General features: G+C 41.7%; 1 protein-coding gene across 5 annotated transcripts; it reads right to left on the bottom strand.

Moving 5' to 3' along the window:
- Positions 1 to 631: 631 nt before the first annotated feature.
- Positions 632 to 20,982, bottom strand: NPM1 (nucleophosmin 1). 5 transcript variants are annotated; one of them, XM_019026898.3, is made up of 11 exons: positions 20,611 to 20,982; positions 18,476 to 18,555; positions 17,189 to 17,308; positions 16,817 to 16,910; positions 15,798 to 15,904; positions 15,636 to 15,700; positions 8,379 to 8,436; positions 7,761 to 7,847; positions 6,126 to 6,227; positions 3,741 to 3,815; positions 632 to 988 (listed from the first exon to the last, which is right to left on the bottom strand). In XM_019026898.3, the coding sequence occupies exons 1-11, from the start codon at positions 20,666 to 20,668 to the stop codon at positions 950 to 952; spliced, it is 885 nt and encodes a 294-aa protein (XP_018882443.1). In that variant the 5' UTR covers positions 20,669 to 20,982; the 3' UTR covers positions 632 to 949. The 5 variants fall into 5 exon arrangements, with proteins under 5 accessions (XP_018882443.1, XP_063563027.1, XP_055243338.1 ...); XM_063706957.1 differs by lacking the exon at positions 18,476 to 18,555 and having other exon boundaries at positions 20,611 to 20,792; XM_055387363.2 differs by lacking the exon at positions 7,761 to 7,847 and having other exon boundaries at positions 20,611 to 20,791.
- Positions 20,983 to 21,442: the final 460 nt, after the last annotated feature.

Here is a 21,442-nt window from a genome sequence, read left to right as displayed (position 1 = left end):
CTGAAATAATTGCTTTGATTCAGATAAGGAATCCAGGTTGAGGTCAGGTGCAGTTGCTCACACCTATAATCCTAGCACTTTAGGAAGCTGAGGTAGGCAGATCACTTGAGGTCAGGAGTTCGAGACCAGCCTGGCCAACATGGTGAAACCCCATCTCTACTAAAAATACAAAAATTCGCCGGGCTGGTGGCTCACACCTGTAATCCCAGCTACTTGGGAGGCTGAGGCAGGAGACTTGCTTGAACCCAAGAAGCAGAAGCTGCAATGAGCTGAGATTGTGCCACTGCACTCCAGCCTAGGGGAAAAAAAAATATAGGTTGAAAGGCTGCTTTTAAGCTGTTTTAACATGCCAGATTTTCTTTGCAAGTGAGGCTAGAATAGGCGGATAGGAGGTCTAATGGAACATTTGGAAACATGTTGCATAGTTATAATAATTGTTAACTATCATCAGGAGGTGGGAACACAGCACTAAATCCTTATGATGAAAAAGTGGTTAGCTCCAGAGAGAATATTGAAGGGGAGGGCAGGGACATTCTCATAGAATTTTACAATACTATTTGCCATTCCTAACTACATTAATTATTTCTTTGACAAAGTATAAAGCAGTTAAATAAGTCAATAGAAACCGTGCTACTTTATTAAAATACTGAGTTTTATTTCACATGTATATTTTTGTCTCCCCACCATTTCCATGTCTGACCACTGCTACTACTATGTCCTATCATAACATTCCATACATACTTAAAACCAAGCAAAGGGTGGAGTTCCATCTTTAAAAACTAAACAGGCATTTTGGACAACACATTCTTGGCAATAGAACCTGGACAACATTTATCAAACACGGTAGGGAAAGTTCTCACTCTGCATTATAAAAAGGACAGCCATATATCAACTGTTACAGAAATGAAATAAGACAGAAGATTTTTAACAAATTGTTTAAACTATTTTCTTAAAGAGACTTCCTCCACTGCCAGAGATCTTGAATAGCCTGGAAAAAAAAAAAAAAAAGAAATGTGGTTAAGGAACCACAACACTTCATAGACATCAATAAATTAAATGTCTCTTTGCATAGTTCAACATCTATTTTTCATTCTACCACCAGAGAGTTAACTCTAGATAAAGATATGTCTCCAAGAAAATTTATACTCAGATGTAGTTTAATTCCAAACACTTTAATCAGTCATAAAAATGTGAACAATATACTAATAATTATTTAATAGTTTAGCATTATTTACTTAAGGAAATCAAGAGAAAGAACAGAGACCCATATGGCCAATGTTACTTCCAACTTCATCTCCCCTGAGATCAGCTTTAGAGTTGGCCAGATTTGGCAAATGAAGTTACATAAACACCAGAAACTTATTCTGAATTGCCTGTGCATGTGTGCCTGGGCATGTGTACATTTAGAAAAAACTATATGCTGAGGCTAGGCATGGTGGCTCACGCCTGTAATCCCTACACTTTGGGAGACTGAGGCGGGCAGATCACTTCAGCTCAGGAATTTGAGACCAGCCTGGGCAACATGGTGAAACCCTGTCTACTAAGAATGCAAAAATTAGCCAGGCTTGGTGGTGTGCAACTACAGGAGGCCCAGCTACTCAGGAGGCTGAGGTGGGAGGACTGCCTGAGCCCAAGAGGCAGAGGTTGCAGTGAGCCAAGATCACACTACAGATGGGTGACCAAAACAAAAAACAAACAAAAAAAACAGCTGGCCAGGCATGGTGGCTCAAGCCTGTAATCCCAGCACTTTAAGAGGCCAAGGTGTTGGATCACCTGAGAGGTCAGGAGTTCAAGACCAGCCTGGCCAACATGGCAAGGTGGTTCTGAAGAAAAGTCCAGAAGTTCACCAAGAACTAGAAATGAGATGACTCAGGATTCTCTCAGCTGTCACTGTTTCACAGCCAATAGGTTCTCAGGTACAAGGTAACTGAACACTGAATGCCAGTATTAAATATCATAGAAATCTTTTTTTCTGAGATAGACTCTCACTCTGCCACCCAGACTGGAGTGCAGTGGCGTTCACTGCAACCTCTCCCTCCCAGGTTCAAGCGATCCTCCTGCCTCCACCTCTTGAGTAGGTGGGATTACAGGTACATGCCACCATGCCCAGCTAAATTTAGTATTTTTAGTAGAGACAGAGTTTTGCCATGTTGCCTCCCAAAGTGCTGGGATTATAGGCATGAACTACCACGCCCAGCCAGAGATCTTATCATCAGGTTGAAACAAATATACACTGTCATTGCTTGCATCATGCATCTCTATGTAAAAAACAGGAAGCATTTAGTTTTGATAATCTCTGTAATAGTAATTCAAGTTCAAGTTATCAAACATTTACTATTTATTCCAGAAATTTCATTCTAACACTTGAGAACACTTTCAATTCTAGAGCAAGAAAATACTTCTGGTAGGCTGGGCAAGGTGGCTCGTGCCTGTAATCCTAGCACTTTGGGAGGAAAAGATGGGAGGACTGCTTGAGGCCAGGAGTTCAAGACCAACCTGGCCAAAAATACTTTTTATAAAAAGAAAATACTTCTTGTAGAAGTGCTGGTTCAGTAATTTAATAGCTACAAGACTGTAGCTATGAGCCTTTGTTATAAAGTACAGAAGACTACTGCAACTTAATCATTAAATTTATCATCACTTTCCTTGGCAGTAGTTGAAGAATGCATCTCTTATGCTGCTTAGCTGTTAGTACATGCTGGTTATTTATGTCTGACTTTCCACTATTTTCAATATTAAATAAACAGTTGCATAACGCGGAGTTTCAAAATAATTTATGCTCAATCAATGTTTAGTATTCCAAATAAACTCCCAAAACTCACACTTTAAACTTTAGGATTCAAATGTAGAGAAAAAACAGAACAGCAACCAAAAGACTGAACCTGATCATCTTATAGCCCATCACGACAACTTTCACAAAGCTAAACTCAAAATTAACCATTATCAGGGTTTTACAAACCCGAAAACTAAAAATTGAAGTGCAATTAAATAATTGAAGTGCTAAATACTATGGCAGAAAAAAACCCAGCTAATTGCCAAATTTTCCTAATTTTTTGAAAAAAGCTGACCACAGGAAACCTAAAGACCATTAAATGCAGCATCCGTTCTCTACACGATACCTAACATCCCTATTTAACCACTTTTACATTGTCCTTACACTTATGAGTCAACTGTAAATAAGAGCAAAAATAAATGCATAATCTTTATGTTGACTAAGACTTTCACATGTACTAACTGTAAAATCTAACAGCTAACTCAAGCTTATGTATCTGGTAGTTGCCACAATTCAGTGTCTTGCTTCCAGATTTCATGTTAGGATGATTTTGGCATAATGTATTTCCCATAAGATCTAGGAGAAAAAAAAAAAAATCTCTACCAACTCCCAAAAAAGCCAAGACCAGACTGCCCCAAGCAGTCAAATGGAACAGCAAGGAAAACCACAGCAATTTCCTTAACCAACATAGTACCAAAAAAGTAAAACTGAATTCAATAACGAAGAAATAATTTACCAACTATAGGTAATCTGGGAAAAATATACTAAAGTTATCGTCTCAGACTGCCAACTGTATTCTTCATGTATTTCATTAAATACATGAGTTTTCAGGTATTTCATTAAATGAAATATTATCTGTGGTTAGGAACTTTTTAAAAAGAGCCAACACTTAAAAAGGGTAAAGGCAGAATCATAATCAATCACAAAAAAACTTGGATTTAATCATGTCCCCAGAAAATCCAGTTACCTCTTGGTCAGTCATCCGGAAGCAATTCTTCACATAATTGATGAATTTGGCTTCCACTTTGGGAAGAGAACCACCCTATTAAGACAAAAGCATTATTACAGGTAAGTAGAGAAATACACCGAGAGAGATACCTTTAGAAAATTCCTCAATAATCTGCATGCTACTACATGGATCAGTTTATTCTTTTTCCGTTCAACTTTCCAAGAATACTCCATATCTTTTTCAGGGCCAGAAAGCCCTATTGGGCAGCATGGCTAGTATCTCTATTCAAACAGATTTGCCAAAGGGTCAAATCTTCCCTGACGACCTCTCTAGGAACATAAAATATAAGCTACACTTGAGATTCTACAGACAAACATGGCAACTTGGTTGCTTATCTGTATTATCTAACAAGTCGGTTATCACCCAGAACCAAATACGACCCATAACATCCCTTTGGAGAACCATGTCAAGTGACCCAAACTGTTCTTTAAAAACAAACAAAGAAACAAAACCCCACAAAACACTTGCTGACCACAAACTGGTTCACAACAACAATGATCTGGTCATCAGTTAAAGATATATAAAGTTGAATGGGGAAAAAATTACAGTAATTACATTTCACTAATCACTCTTACCATTTCCTTCAAATTATGGATATAGGCAAGAAACTACAATAGGGGAAAAAATTACAGTAATTACACTTCACTAATCACTCTTACCATTTCCTTCAAATTATGGATATAGGCAAGAAACTACAACAGTATTGGCAAGACCTGTGACTTTGTAACCAAAATTTCAAAACATTACTATTGCAAATATTTTGAAATGTTTGTATTTATCACTACTTTGGAATTACTTTAAAGCATTGAATATATTTGTTTTTATTAAATTTAATTAATACCTTTCCCTCTAAGTATCTTTTATGCATTTTTAAAAGATTGAAAAGGTTTTCAAATGTCCAAGGGACTTTGGCAGAATCAGGTATCGCATTAAGAAATTTAACTGCCTCCAATAACCTAGTAAAATAAACCTCACAATTTCCATTTCAAAATTATTGTCACATACATTCTTAATTGATTCATTCAAATATTTATTGAGCAGCTAAGGAGATACAAAGGCGATTTAAAACATTGTCAGGTGAGGCAAATGCACAAGTAATAGAAAGCAAAGGGCAAGGTTCACTGAATCACAGCAGTCAGAAGAAAGTGCTTTAGGGAACCAAGAGATTGTTTCCAGCCTGAAGAGGCATGGGTGGCAAATCAGAAAAGGGGATTGAGATTAAAATAGAAGACTTCAGTCTGGATTGTTGATGACACTCAGTATGGACTATATTTGTCTCTCCTTTTCCTTTCTCCCCATCTTTGGGCTTAATTTACATGTAGTGCCCAGGACTGTTCAATGAGCCTGCAATTAAACCAAGGAGATAGGACCATATTAAAATGATGGGGAGGGGCATCTAAAAGATGTCATTCTCGCATTGCATCCAAGGGACAAAAATCAGTGATAACCAGGAAGGCTAAAGGGTTTACAGTGTGACTAAAACAAGAAATATGTTCCAGTTCTAAAATTATTTTTCCAGTGGACTTATCACTGTACAAGGAATCTACTGAAGCCACGAAAAATCTATAGATTACAAGAAAAACATGGGGAAATGAGTTGGCAATTTTTCACCACCCCACATTTGCTCTCAATAGTTGGAGTCTAAAAGTATTATTCATAGAATTAAAGTTTCTCTGAAATGTGCTTCTCCAAGGCATTTAAACCATTTATTCCATATCCTACTCAAATCCCCCAGTCAAGCAGACAAGAGACCTAATCCTCTTCCCACATTTCCATTATTTAAGACAAAAGGAAACTAGATTTAAGCCTATTAGTCATTCACGAAATCTAGCTATTACTACATGTATTAACTGGTGACAACTTGGTGTAAAGGGCAAAGAGAAATGTCTCAATCTGCTGAAAATCACTTCTGACTAGGGTCAATCATGAATATTAACTATAATACCAAGCAACAGCTAGCATCTACTTTTCCAGCTGTTTGTAATTTTAATGAAGTCTCATACGCCCTCTGTTGGTTCTCTAGCATATCTTACAACCAGAATAGGCAAAGAGTTTTCACTGATCTATTTTAACATGGAAGGTCAGAATGTTATCTTGCAACCAGTGCACTACGTTCCTTGCATAATGGAAAATAAGGCATATTTAATTTTGCATATGCAAAAATCACCACAGACACGATTCTAAATGTTTTATAAGAAATTTCTGAAAAAATTCATATCACGAACAGGGCAAGTATATTAAACCAAAACAAACAAAAAAACAAGAAACATTCAAGTCTATGCAAACCAGACACGTGCAATTTGAGGGGGGAGACAAAGTTTTTTTTAAGATAACTTTACTCACTTTTTCTATACTTGCTTGCATTTTTGCTTTAATGTCTTCTACAGAACTAGGTCCTTTTGGTGTTTTAGGAGTTTTTTCCTGTTTTTTGAAGGATTCTTGTCCCTGAAAAAGAAATGAATTTCCAAAAGGTCATAAGAATAAATAAAATTCCTAATTAAAACCCATTCTATCTGGATTTCCTCAAATATTCTCACAAAACTCCCTTATAAAGCTAATTATACAACTGGAATTATCATCAATAAATTCACGCCATATAATTTTGTTCTTAAAATCTTTCCTTTAAGGAAGGAATAAGATGATTAGCTAGGCATGGTGGTGCATGCCTGTAATCCCAGCTACTCAGGAGGCTAAGGCAGGAGGATTGCTTAAGCCCAGCAGCTGGAGGCTGTAGTGAGCTATGATCATACCACTGTACTTCAACCTGGGCAAGCGTAGGACACCCATCTCTTTAAATAAAAAAAAAGAGTAACTTGGGAGTTTGCTTTTATGCACAATACTAAGTCAGTTCAAAACAGGAAATCAGAAAATCCCTAAGAATAAAGCAAGAAAGTCACTGTAGTCTGATGCCTGGGGCCCACCCCAGACCATTTTTATGACAATCTCTGTAAGTAGAGCACAAGTACTGGGATTCCTTTAAACTTTTTTTTCCTTTAAATTCCATTTTCTGCAGGGAAGTGGGCAGGGTCAGGAATGAGATCAACACACCCTGTCTAGGCCCAAATGTTCTACTTCAATCTAACATGCAGCCAAGGTTGAGAACTTCTACTCTATGCAGACGTACCTTTCAACAAAAATTCCTTACAGGAAACAACTATTGACTTCACAATCACAAAAAATTCAGGCCAGGCGTGGTGGCTCACACACTTTGAGAAGCCCAGGAGGGCGGATCACCTGCAGTCAGGGGTTTGAGACCAGCCTGGCCAGCGTATAGCATGAAACCCCATCTCTACTCAAAAATACGCTGGGCCTGGTGGCGCGCGCATGTAGTCCCAGCTACTTGGGAAGCTGAGGCAGGAGAATCGCTTGAACCCGGGAAGTGAAGGTTGCAGTAAGCCGAGATCACGCAACTCTAATCCAGACTGAGTGACAAAGTGAGGGTCCATCTCTTTCAAAAGTCTATTGGCTCCCCCTGCCCCACCACCTTACATTTAGTATGTTTGTGTGTGTGTGTGTGTACCTACAACACACAACAAGCTGATTTTTTTTTTTTTGGAGGCAGAGTCGCGCTCTTTCGCCCAAGCTGGAGTGCAGTGGTGCAATCTCACTGCACTCCACCTCCCAGGTTCAAGCAATTCTGTCTCCACCTCCTGAGTAGGTGGAATTACAGGCACATACCACCATGCCTGGCTAATTTTTGTGTTTTTAGTAAAGACGGGGTTTCACGATGTTGGCCAGGCTAGTCTCAAACTCCTGACCTCAGGTGATCCCACCCACCTTGGCCTCCCTCCCAAAGTGCTGGGATTACAGGAGTGAGCCACTGAGCCTGGCTGCAGCAAGCTGATTTTAACTTTTAAACAGCAATTACAGGGGTTCTATAAAGGCCTATCAAATTTCAGACACACTAGATTCTTCCACAGTAGAATCTTTTTTCCCCAACTAGATCAATGAGACCCACGTGTAAATGTAGCCACTTACTTTTGATCTTGGTGTTGATGATGGTTTTGAGTCTTTTCCATTCTGATTTGACTTTTGTGCATTTTTGGCTGGAGTATCTCGTATAGACTGCAATTAGAAATTTATCTTAATCACTGTCCCTGACCCCAACAACAGTGCCAACAAAACTGTCCAAGCCATGTAAGAAAAGCAGCAACCACAGGCTTGGCGTGGTGGCTCATGCCTGTAATCCCAGGACTTTGGGAGGCTGAGGCAGGAGAATCGCTTCAACCCAGGAGGCAGAAGTTGCAGTGAGCTGAGATTGCGCCACTGTACTCCAGCGCGGGTGACATTGAGACTCCGTCTCAAAAAAAAAAAAAAAAAAAAAAAGGAAGGAAAAAGCAGCAACCACTTGGACAAAAGGTTACACAAGACTAACAAACTGGGTGGAGGGCCATATGGATAAAGAAAACAGACCATTCCCCACTCTAAGTTTTCTGTAATCCTCCTCAGGACTAATTTTCAGTATGAGATGATCTCCCTCAGTATGAGATTATCTCCCACACCAGCTTCCCTTAACTACAAAACAAGCAAATAGCACTAAAAAAATCACCATTTCTATTGTTAGTTTAACAACCTTGTAGAATTGTATCTACTCACTTTCTTCACTGGCGCTTTTTCTTCAGCTTCCTCATCATCAAAATCATCATCATCATCACTACAAATGAAATGTCAAAACATTAAGCACTTTCAAAATTTGGGAGTAGACACAAGAATTGAAAGCAGGACCTTGAAGTGATTATTTGTGCACCCATGTTTATCGAAGCATTGTTCACAACAGCCAAGAGGTGAAAGCAACCCAAGTGTTAAATGGCTAAATGAAAATGTGTATGTACACACAATGAAAATCCTCTTGCATGCTACATGACTGAACCTTGAATAAAGTGAAATAAGCCAGCCACAAAAGAACAAACACTGTATGATTCTATTCATTAAGTATCTAAAAGTAATCAAACTCAAAGAAATAGAAGGTATAACTGTGATCGCTAGGGGCTGGGAAATGAAGTTGCTCAATGAGTAGTTTTGCATGAATACACACTATAACAACTGTATAATGTATGTATAGTTAAGTAATGTATAGTTCTATTAAACTGTACACTCAGAGTGAATGTGTTAAAAAAAAAAAAAAAAATTAAAGACCTAAATAGAAACATTCCACGTTCAGATATTGCCAAGATGGCAACACTCCCCGAATATACAGGTTAAATACAATCGTTAGAAGACTCCCCAAGCTGGTTTCTCTGTAGAAACAGATCCTAAAATTTATATACAAACCCAAGAACTGGCACGGTGTCTCACACCTATAATCCTAACACTTTGGGAGGCTGAGGTGGGAGGATCGTTTTAGTTCAAGACCAGCCTAGGCAACATGAGAACCCTCTCTACAAAAAAAATTTTTAATTAGCAGGCGTGGTGGTGTGCGCCTGTAGTCCCAGCTACTTGAAAAGCTAAGGCAGGAGGATCTGCTTGAGACAGTGAACTGTAACTGTGTAATTCTGCCACTGCACTCCAGCCTGGGTGACAGAGCCAGACCCTATCTCAAAAAACAAAAACAAAAAAGACACTTAAGGGACCCAAAGAGGCCAAATGCAATCTGGAAAGGAAGAAAACTAAAAAACTCACACTTGATTTCAAAAAATCAGCTATAAGACCTACAAAGGGGCCAAGGCACCGTGGCTCACGCTTGTAATCCCGGCACTTTTTAGGAGGCCGAGACGGCCAGATCACCTGAGGTCAGGAGTTTGAGACCAGCCTGGCTAATGGGGAAACCCAGTCTCTACTAAAAATACAAAAATTAGCTCGGCATGGTGGCGGGCGCCTGTAATCCCAGCTACTCAGGAAGCTGAAGCAGGAGGAACCAGGAGGCGGAGGTTGCAGTGAGCCAAGATCACGCCACTGTGCTCCAGCCTGGGCAACAGAGTGAGACTCATTTCAAAAAAATAAATAAATAAAAACTACAAAGGAACAGTGTTGTACTGTTCTTACATGTTAAGGATAGACACATCAACAGAACAGTCCAGAAATAAATTCGTATATTTATAGTAAGTGATTTTTTCTGTTTTTTGAGGCAGAGTCTCCCTCTGTCGCCAGGCTGGAGTGCAGTGGTGTAATCTCAGATCACTGCAACCTCTGCCTCCCAGGTTCAAGCGAATTCTCCAGCCTCAGCCTCCTGAGTAGCTGGGACTACAGGCACACGCTACCATGCCCAGCTAAAATTTCTATTTTTAGTAGAGACAGGGTTTCACCATATTGGCCAGGATAGTCTCAATCTCCTGGTCATGATCTGCCTGCCTCAGCCTCTCAAAGTGCTGGGATTACAGGCGTGAGCCACCACACCCGGCCATTAAGTGACTCTTTTAAAGGTTGCCAAGATCATTCAATGGGGAAAAAATAGTTTTTGAACAAATCATGTTGGGGCAACTGCTAATCTACATCCAAAGTCTATATTTAGACCCCTCCATTCACACCATACACGTAAGTTTACTCAAAATGGAACAAAGCCCTAAATATAAAGGAAAAAACTCAGAATTAAAGCGGTAAATGTTCACAACTTTGAATTTAGCAATGATTTCTTAGGATTGACACCAAAGGCACAAGCAACAAAAGAAATCGGACATCATAAAAATTAAAAACTTGTTCAAAGGCCACCATCATGAAAGTTAAATAACAATTCACGGAATGGTGGAAGATAATCTATAAATCTTGCGTCTGATAAGGGACTTGTTTGCAGAATACATAAAGAATTCTTGGGCCCGGTGCAGTGGCTCACGCCTGTAATCCCAGCACTTGTGGGAGGCCGAGGCGGGCCTGACGTCAGGAGTTCAAGACCAGCCTGGCCAACATGGCGAAACCCAGTCTCTATTTAAAATACAGAAAATTAGCTGGGCGTGGTGGGGGGGTGCCTGTAATCCCAACTACTTGGGAGAGGCCGAAGAATTGCTTGAACAAGGGAGGAGGAGGTTGCACTGAGCCAAGATCACATCATTGCACTCAAGCCTGGGCAACAGAGACTTGTCAAAAAAAAAAAAATTCTTGCCAGGCACAGTGGCTCACAGCTGTAATCTCAGCAGTTTGGGAGGCAGAGGGAGGTGGATCACTGAAGACAGGAGTTTAAGAACAGCCTGGCCAACATGGCGAAACCCCTTCTCTACTAAAAATACAAAAATCATATAAAAAAAAAAAAGAAAAAAGAATTATTACAACTTAGTAAAGAGAAGTAAATGGATTTTTTAAATGGGCAAAAACATTTCTCCAAAGATATATGGCCAATGAATACATGAAAAGATGCTCATTATTAGTCCACAGGGAGACGCAATCAAACCCACAATCAGCACTTCATACCACCAGGATTAGAGTCAGATAATGGCAAGTGAGGGTGTAGTGAAATCAGTAGGTTGGAGTGAAATCAGAAGCCCCATACACTGCTAGTGGGAATACAATGGGTGAGCGACTCTGCTTTAGGTGTACATCCAAGTAAAATGACATGTCTACAAGTGTTCATAGCAGTCAACAAGTAGAAGCAACCCAAATGCTCACCAACTGATGAATAACCAAATATACCCATACAATGTATTCAACCATATAAATAAATGGAGTACTGATAATGCTATAACATGGATGAAACCTGAAAACACTGTGCTAAGAAAACAGTCACAGAAGTCCATTCATGCAAAATATGAGGGACAGGAAACCTATAGACAAAGTTCATTCGTGGTTGACTAGAGCTGAGGAGCATGAGGGGTAATACCTATAGAGTACGATTTCTCATTGAGGTGATGAAATGTTCTAAAATTGATTGTGGTGATGGCTACACAACTATGCATACTAAAACCACTGAACTGCACACTTTATTTTTTTTTGAGTTTTACTCTTGTTGCCCAATCTGGAATGCAATGGTGCGATCTCGGCTCACTGCAACCTCCGCCTCCCGGGTTCAAGCAATTCTCCTGCCTCAGCCTCCCTAGCAACTGGGATTGCAAGCGCCCACCATCACACCCAGCTGTATGTTAGTAGAGACGGGGTTTCACCATATTGGCCAGGCTGGTCTTCAACTCCTGACCTCAGGCGATCTGCCCGCATCGACCACCCAAAGTGCTGGGATTACAGGCGTCAACTATTAATAGGTAAACAATAGAGGGGAGTAATCAAATCGAGTCACTGGAGGGCAAGTGAGGCAGAAGTCTCTATTAGCAAATACCAAGTGGTTCACGTTTAATTCAACAACTGAACATACTGGTCTCTAAATCCCAATACAGCAACTTCATGTAAGAAACACCTATCTTTCCAATACCGAAGAAATATTTGCTGTATTTAGAAAAAGTATCATAACTTAAAAAGCTGTCACAAATAGCCCTTCAAGTGGCTTTTTAACAGTGATTTTCTCAGTACAAGTTTCTGGCATTAGAACCCAATCCCTGCAGGTGCCTCCCCTGTGCTAGAAACAAGATGAGAATGCTTTTTTTAAACGTTTTTTCTTATTTGTTAAAACAAGTCTATTAAACTACTATCAAAATAGCTATCAAAACTACTATCAAAACAGCTTTACTGGCAGGGTGTGGTGGCTCACACCTGTAATCTCAGCACTCTGGGAGGCTGGGGTGGGCAGATCACCTGAGGTCAGGAGTTCAAGACTAGCCTGACCAACATGGTGAAACCCCATCTCTATTAAAAATACAAAAAATTAGCTTGGCATGCTGGCACATGCCTGTAATCCCAGCTACTTGGGAGGCTGAGGCAGTAGAATCACTTGAACCCGGAAGGCAGAAGTTACAGTGAGCCATGATTGCACCACTGCACTCCAGCCTAGCCAACAATGCACTTCAGCCGGGGCAAGAGACTGTCTCCAAAAAAAAAAAAAAAAATTCAGCTTTACTTAAGAAATTCCCCAAAAATTAAAAAAGATATTTAAGGGCCACATACTATCAACGTATTATATACATCTATGTATTGTATACATCAGCACTATGCACATTACATAGCCTTTCTTGCTTAAATCAAGAGTCATCTAAGCCCACACCATATACCCTTTCCATCAAAAAGGAACCAATTTCCCCTTTGATCTGTGTTCAAAGGGTTAGATTTCTAAGTAACTATAACAAACCTTCATGCACCTCTTTGCATTTTCATTGCCATCTATCTATGCTGGGCCTTTGCCATCTCACCACTGAAGTTTCTATTAATACTTGTTTCCCTCAAGGCATCCTTTACTACTATGCAGACCTTAGTACACTTTCTTCAACTTATACGAAAACTTGCGGCAGTGCATGGTGGCTCACGCCTGTAATCCCAGCACTTTGGAGTTCGAGACCAGCTTGGCCAACATGGTGAAACCCCGTCTCTACTAAAAATACAAAACTTAGCCGGGTGTGGTGGCAAGCGCCTGTAATCCAAGCTACTTGGGAGGCCGAGGCAGGAGAATCACTTGAACCTGGAAGGCAGAGGTTGCAGCGAGCAGAGATCATACCATTGCACGCCAGCCTGGGGCACAAGAGCGAGACTTGCCGAAAAAAAAAAAAATCCCACAAAAAAAACCAGGTACTGATTTGGACCTTGATATCTACACTTTTCATTCCTATCAATGCCCAACTTAAAGACAAACAAAATTACATTGTGGTTACATCATGAATTTATACCCATTTTTCTGAGATGGGAGTCTCCCTCTGTTGCCCAGGATGGAACACGGTGGCGCATTCTTGGCTTGCTGCAACCTCCACCTCCCAGGTTCAAGCAATTCTCCTGACTCAACCTCCTAAGTAACTGGGACCAATAGGCGGGCACCACCATACCCAGCTAATTTTTGTATTTTTAGTAGATACTGGGTTTCACCATGTTTTGGCCAGGCTGGTCTTGAACTACTGACCTCAAGTGATCCACCCACCTCAGCCTCCCAAAGTGCTGGGATTACAGGCGTGAGCCACCATGCCTGGCCTAATTATATCAATTTTTAAAAAAGGAAATCTTCCAAAGCCCCTACAGGGTCAATACTACAATCAGGTCCTACTCCAAAGCCTTTCTGGAAGGGATTGCTTGTCCCCGAGCCTCGGTGAATGCTATTAAACACTTATTTTATAAACTTGTACAAAGGTAACTCAAAATCAGACTAAACCAATCCGAACCATACCATCCCTATTTCTCATTTGTGTTCTTAGCCTGTTTCCCATTCTTCTCTTGGAATATATTTCAATTCTTACTAATGAGAAATATTCTTAAAAGTGATAACCAAACAAGCTGGGCTTGGTTATGCTCCTGTAACCCCACCTGCTTCATAGTCTGAGAGGGGAGGATAGCTTGTGCCCAGAGACTCAAGTCTAGTCTGAGTAGCATGGTAAAACACCATCTCAAGAAAAAAAGTGGCCGGGCACAGTGGCTCATGCCTGTAATCCCAGCACTTTGGGAGGATGAGGTGACCAGATCGCCCGAGGTTAGGAGTTTGAGAACAGCCTAGCCAACATGGTGAAACCCCATGTCTATTAAAAATATAAAAATTTGGCTGGGCGCAGTGGTTCACATCTGCAATCCCAGCACTTTGGGAGACCGAGGCAGGTAGATCACGAGGTTAGGAGTTCAAGACCAGCCTGACCAACATACTGAAACCCTGTCTCTACTAAATACAAAAATTAGCAGGGCATGGTGCCCCGCGCCTGCAGTCCCAGCTACCCGGGAGGCTGAGGCAGGACAATCGCTTGAACCCGGGAGGCAGAGGTTGTGGTGAGCCGAGATGGCGCCACTGCACTCCAGCCTGAGCAACAGGAAACTCCATCTCAAAAAAAAAAAGAAAGAAAAAAAAAGAAAAGAAAAACAGCAACAGTCAAATACTACCTTTAAGTTTGAGTTCATTTATAAGTTTGACATGCAAGTACTTTGAGTACTTTTTTTTATTTTTCTTTTGAGATTGGGTCTTGCTATGTTGACCGGGCTGGCCTCAAGAGATCCTCCCATCTTGGCTGGGTGTTAGGATTACGGGTGTGAACCACTGCGCCTGGTCATACTTTGAATTTTTTAGCTTTCAGCTCTTTCAGCCTTTTTCCTGTTTTCTGCCTTCATCGTCATGCTCAAAGATTTTGAAGAACCACCAGCTTAAAACCTAAACTCCCAATTTGATCTTTCATGCAGGTTCTCTTTTAAAGTGCATGTTCTTATATTTTATTTGTTTTCAATAAATGCATATGGACCAACCTCAGAACTGAAGGACAAAGCTGAGAGCCAAATCAAAGTATTCAATGCATTACTGATACTGGCACACATAAGACCAATTATAAACAGTACTTTATACCAGTGTGCGTATTAACTGTAACAATAGTTTGATCTGGTTTAATATAAACTCATCAAATATTGTTTCCAACCATATTTTAAATCCCAAGAAAAATCTTAATATCCCTTTTAGAATCTTATTTTTGTCCATAAGTATCTACATAAAACCACAAGCCAAAATCCTTTTAGGGAATAACAAACCTTGAGTAACAACTTGTAAAATGAATATAGAGCTATTTAATCATATTTTCTTTCAACCCAATCTCATTAACTGTTCACCATAAAACATACCAGGCTTGATGGGTATAACACATCCACTAAATCTTCAGAACAAAGGGACATAATCAAACTTCACAAACACTTTAGTCTACCCTTCTGAAGAGTCACAAGTCACAGCATTGTAAAGGCTCACAGACCCAATATCCTTTCAACTCAGCTCATTTAACTTAAACTGACAACAGATGACCACTTGCCCTTTTATTATAAACTATTACACAGGATGGCTTTTCGTAAATGACTTTTATAAAACCCTCATGCATGTAACTACGTCAAATTCCTTTTTTTGTTAAGATTCCAGAAGTATATCGTTTCTAAAATCATACTTACTCTTCATCATCATCCTCTTCATCATCATCGTCATCATCTTCATCAGCAGCAAGTTTTACTTTTTTCTTTTAAAAGAAAAGGTACATACTCATGAACAAGAGCTGTTCTATCACCAAACTAAAAGCTATAATACAAAACCTATAATAAAATTGCCATCTCTACCTGTGGAACCTTGCTACCACCTCCAGGGGCAGACCGCTTTCCAGATATACTTAAGAGTTTCACATCCTCCTCCTCTTCATCTTCTGACTCTGCATCTTCCTCCACAGCTAAAATACAATTTATTAGACATTACAAAACTCAAGCAGCAAGAAATCAGAAAAAAAAAAGAACACTGATAGTAAATACTCTAAAAACTGAGATTTCTATTCTATTAAAAAAAAAAAAAAAAGAGCACATGGGAAAAGGAACTTTTTTAACAAAAGTATTTTGAGGCCTAATGTTCACTGCCAGGTTTTAAATGCAAGAAGCCTGGGGAGGGTGGCTCATGCCTGTAATCTCACTTTGGGGAGGCCAAGGCGGACCACTTGAGGCCAAAAGACCAATCTGGGCAACATAGTGAGACCCCATCTGCGCATATACAAAAAAAATTAGCCAGGCGTGGAGTGTGCCTGTAGTTCTAGCTATTCCAGAGGCTGAGGTGAACCCAGTAGCAGTTCGAGGCTACAGCAAGCTATGATCACATCACTGCACTCCAGCCGTTATGAGACTGTCTTTATTAAAAAATAATTTTTAGGCCAGGCACAGTGGCTGACACGTGTAATACTAGCACTTTGAGAGGCCAGGGCGTGCAGATCACGTTAAGGCCAGGAGTTCAAGATCCGCCTGGCCAACATCACGAAACCCCTTCTCTACTGAAACTATGAAACGCAATTGGGCTTGGTGGTGCACGTCTGTGGCCCCAGCTACTGGAGAGACTGAGACAGGAGGATCGCTTGAATCCCAGAGAGGTTCCGGTGAGCCAAGATCGTGCCACTGTACTCTAGCCTGGGTGACAGAGCAAGATTCCCCCCCACGCCCCAAAAATTTATTTGTCCTCTCCAATTATAAATTTCTAGACTCACATTGGAACCTATTATAAAGACAGTAGTACTATACCCATGCTTTAAGTCCAAACTGGGAACCAAGCAACTGCACTAAAGAGGATAAACTAAGTAGTATAATACATAAAAATAACATACCTACTAAGTGCTGTCCACTAATATGCACTGGCCCTGAACCACACTTCAACCTTAAGACCACTGGTGGTGTTATTTCAAAGCCCCCAAGGGAAACCTAGAAGGGAGAAATTTTCCATCACTAAACATGTGAAGAAAATGAACAATAAACATTACAGGCAAACACATAAGCCAAATCAACAAACCAGTGAACCTGTTTTTCCACCTCTGATAAACTAGCAGCAGAAGCCCCCATGTTCAAGAGTTGACCATTGAACTCGTGTCAGAAGATAAAGAACCACTTTCTATCTCCTGGACACAACTAAATGACACCAAACCTACCTTAAAACAGAATTAAACCTTGACATAACATCGAAAGTATGTAAGTGCCCTTACCGTTGGCTGTACAGACATTTTCAAAGTTGCCAGTGTTACTTTAATTGGACTGCCTTCGTAATTCATTGCCTCTGCTTCAACAATGTGCAATTCATCCTTTGCACCAGCCCCTAAACTGACCTGTGAACAAAAAAAAAATACTACTTCAACTTTTGAGTTCCACCTATTTTACACCCCCCCACTAAATGTTATATGCAGCCATGCGTCACTTAACCACAGGGCTAGGTTCTGAGAAACGTGTTGTTAGACAATTTCATCTTTGTACAATCATAAGAATGTGCTTATACAAACCTAGATGGTATAGCCTACTACACACACCTAGGCTACACACCTGTACAGTATGTTACTGTACTGAATACTGTAAGCAACCGAAACACAGTATTTGTGCATCTAAGCATAGGAAAGGGCCGGGCTTGGTGGCTCATGCCTGTAATCCCAGCACTTAGGGAGGCTGAGGCGGGCAGATCATGATGTCAGGAGTTTGAGACCAGCCTGGACAACATGGTAACAACCTCGTCTCTACTGAAAACACAAAAATTAGCCAGGTGTGGTGGCACATGCCTGTAATCCCAGCTACTCGGGAGGGTGAGGCAGGGAATTACTTGAACTCGGAAATCAGAGGTTGCAGTGAGCCAAGATTACGCCATTGCACTCCAGCCTGGGTGACAGAGCGAGACTGCCTCCGAAGAAAAAAAAACAGGAAAGGTATATTAAAAATAAGGTATAATAATCTTATGGGACCACCATTGTATATGCGATCCATCTGTTGACCCAGCAGTTGCAATGAGGCACATGACTGTTATTTTTTAAAAAACAAGTATAAACCTCTCACTACTACCTTGGAAAACAAATTTGTGCAATGTTGTCCTCAGGTTTTGTGATCTTGGCAAATCAGTTTCTCATATTCAGAAAATTTAAGAAATGCATAAATATGCATACGCACAATATAGACCACCTAACATATTTATTGAGCAACTTCTAAGTTGAGCAGAAGGCTAGTCTGACATGAAAGATTATCGATGCCTTTTACAAGGGCTTTATAATTCAACTGAAGAAAATAAGGCAAGTTGAACAGTGTGACTGGAATTTACGTGGTTACCAAATGAGTGGTATAGATGCCAAGTTCTTCAAAGATGTACAGACAGTGAGGTACACACAATACCCAGGTGTAAGAAATAGTATTTTATAAGCAGTCAGCAAAGGAAAAAAAGTCTCAAGCCACATGAATAGAAACTAAAAGGCTGAAATCAAGTAGGGTTAAGTAGTTTATTTTGAAAGTTTAAGTACCGTTCTTAAAGATAACTGGTGCTCATTTTCATCATTATCCACCTTAAAGTGATAATCTTTGTCGGCCTTTAGTTCACAACCTGTAAATGAAGAAAAAAGCAACTCTAACAAGGAGAAAAATAACACTGAAACTTAAGTGTGGGTAACCAAAAAGGTCAGGTCTAACTTTCGAACTAGTTTTTCACTATTTTAGCTACCAGAGGGCAAAGCAGAATGATCAATTCCTAGATTTCTTGAACAGAAACCTCTACAGACACCCATAAAAGACTATAAATCCATTCTCTCATCATACCATATTTCATCTCTAACTATCCTGATAGGTACTGTTATTCTGCATAAACAAGCTCAACGGTTTAGTAAATCTCAACCTGAAGCAATTATCTGAAACCAAATGTAATGTCCAATGTTAAGTTTCCCACTTTTCCCACTATTTAAAACGGCTGATTTACCTACCTAAATTCCCAAATGGCAATTTCGAAATGAGAACGGTTACAAACATGAATAGCTTACTATTACAAAAGAAAAACGACAAAAGTAAAAGAACCGAAGTTTGCTACAGGGATCAACACTCCACTCTTTAAAGCAACAGAAAGTGACATACGCCTCAAACTATATTCAGAAATTATGTTTAAGACAAGGAGGGTTGTTTCCAATAGTTATCAAAAAGTACTGATATAAATTTACCAGAATTCTCAGCTATCCAAAATAACTAGGAATTAAAGCCTTAATGTTTTAAATACATGTGTCTACTCTCACTCCACGAATGGGCAAAATTCTTCAAAACACTGTCAGAATAAAAATTTTAAATGATTCCATTTAACTATCATCTAGCCGTTACCAATACATATACATGCTTAAATGTGAACAGACGTTTAACTAACAAATCTCAGCACGGATAATGAACAAGATAAAATTCACGGTAGGATTTGCACTTACTTCAAAGTCTGAATAGTACAAAGATTAGGCTTCTGCAATTAATCCTACTGAGATCAAAAACCCAAGTGGGACTCTCCTTTTTGGGGCAGGACTACCGCAAGTCGAGGGGGGTGGTGCTCCCAAAATTCTGCGGATAGTCTTAGGTCTTGATCTGACTCAAACCGAACACTCTACGTGTTTCTTGTATTTAGAAAAGCGGTTTGGTCAATGCCGCACAAATGGCGGCATGCGAGGACGTCCCCCTAAAACGAAGCCTCATTAATATTCACGAAGCAGCAGCTACGGAGTCAAGCGTCTTGGTTTAGATTTAGTCTCTTATTGCCTGTAAGTACGACCTTCGTTAAGAGAGTTTATCTCTGGGCACCAGTATCCTCATCTGCAAAGTGGGGCTAGCTCCACCTACCGCAGTGAGACAGAAAAGGGGCTCAAAAAATGAGAGCTGCCATCACAGTACATGCTGTAAGCACTGAACAAAGACCTCCAGAACCCTAGTGCTACCAGCCTCTTAACATTTCCCACTTCAACAGAGCCACAGCATCCCTGGCTCAGGAGTGGCAACACGCTGGTGAGTCCCGGATGTAGCGCCCACACCCCCCTCCCTCCCCCAACCACGTGGCAACCACGTGCTCCCAGCGGTAGCGGCCTCCTCACGCCGCGCCGCGCCTCCCCACCCCCAGTAACTGGCCGAAGCACGCGAGGGAAGTCTACGTCCGGCAGTTCCAGACTCTGAGGCCAGAATAACGCCAGGCTGTGCATCTACACCCTCCAACAAGCAGGCCCATGCTTCCCGGTGAACCCAGCCTCCAGGACCACCAACCCGGGGCCTGGCATCAGAAGCCTATGAACCACCGCCGTTAGAAAATAAACCACGCCTGGAGCTCCGCCACGTATCCCCGGCAAAGGCCGAACTTCCAGGCGGCCGGTTCCACTTTACCTCAAGCCCTGGGCCTCGGACCGCTCACGCCCCAGACGCTTCAGGCCGCTCGTCTCCTCCCCTTTCACGCCACCGGCTCCCCCCGCGGCTCCAATCCCTCCAGGTCCAGGGCTCAGGCAGCAATTCCCACCCGCTCAGCCCTCCAGTCGGTCTGGCGGTCTCCACCAGACCCGGTTGCAGCCGGATTCCCGCCCCTCACCCCCACCCTCACCCTCACCGCCACCAGGCCCCGCTCGGCCTCGCTCCAGCTCCCCCCAGCAGTTACCGAAAAGATAGTTCTGGGGCCTCAGGGGGCTCATGTCCATGTCCATCGAATCTTCCATCGGGTGGCGGCACGCACTTAGGTAGGAGAGAAGGCGGACGGAGATAAAAGAACGCTGCTCCAGAGAACAGCCGCGCAGGACGGAATCACACCAGGGAAAGGACGCAGGCGCCCCGCGCTTATATATAGCCCCTGAAGATCTCGCGAGCGCTTCCCAAGTCCCGCCTCCGCGCGCGTGCTCCGAAGCCCTCCCACCCCCCTACCGTAGCCCTCCTGCGCAAGCGCTTTTCAATCCCACTCCTTTCTACCTCGCCCCCACCTCCTTTCAGGTACTCCGCGGGCTCCCACCGAGCACGCGCACTCGTACACTGGCCCCACCCCTCCGCTGCTGTCGGCTGTGCGCACGCGTGCTTTCCAGTCGTAACGCGCGCACCCCACCTCCAACACTTCCACGTCCTCTCCCGCTCAAGCGCGCCGGCCTCCCGCCAAGAGTCTGCGCAGCCCACCCTGCAAAATGGCGTCGGCAGTTCTTAGCTGTGTAAGATATGGCGGGTTAGCCGGCTGGGAATGAGCCAGAGAGCACCTCGATTCACCTTTCCCCATCCCCTAGTGCCCTGCAAGCCTCCAAACAGGCGTAATCACTTCAAGAATTTTTTACTTGCCTGAAGGCTTCGGATCGCAGTTAATCGTTACCCCAAAGTTCAGGTGCCAGAGAGAGTGAATTGCGGCTTATTCTTTGTTGGGAAGGAAAGATGTAGTTACCGGCCAGACTTACGGAACTTTGTTTTTCAGCTCTGTCCTTCCTGAGAAAACATCTCCAAAGTCGTTATGTTTA

This window comes from Gorilla gorilla, chromosome 4 (assembly GCF_029281585.2).
Source record: "Gorilla gorilla gorilla isolate KB3781 chromosome 4, NHGRI_mGorGor1-v2.1_pri, whole genome shotgun sequence".
Lineage (NCBI taxonomy): Eukaryota > Metazoa > Chordata > Mammalia > Primates > Hominidae > Gorilla > Gorilla gorilla.
Note: the sequence above shows the minus strand (reverse complement) of the source record. Positions and strands in the feature narration are given on the sequence as shown.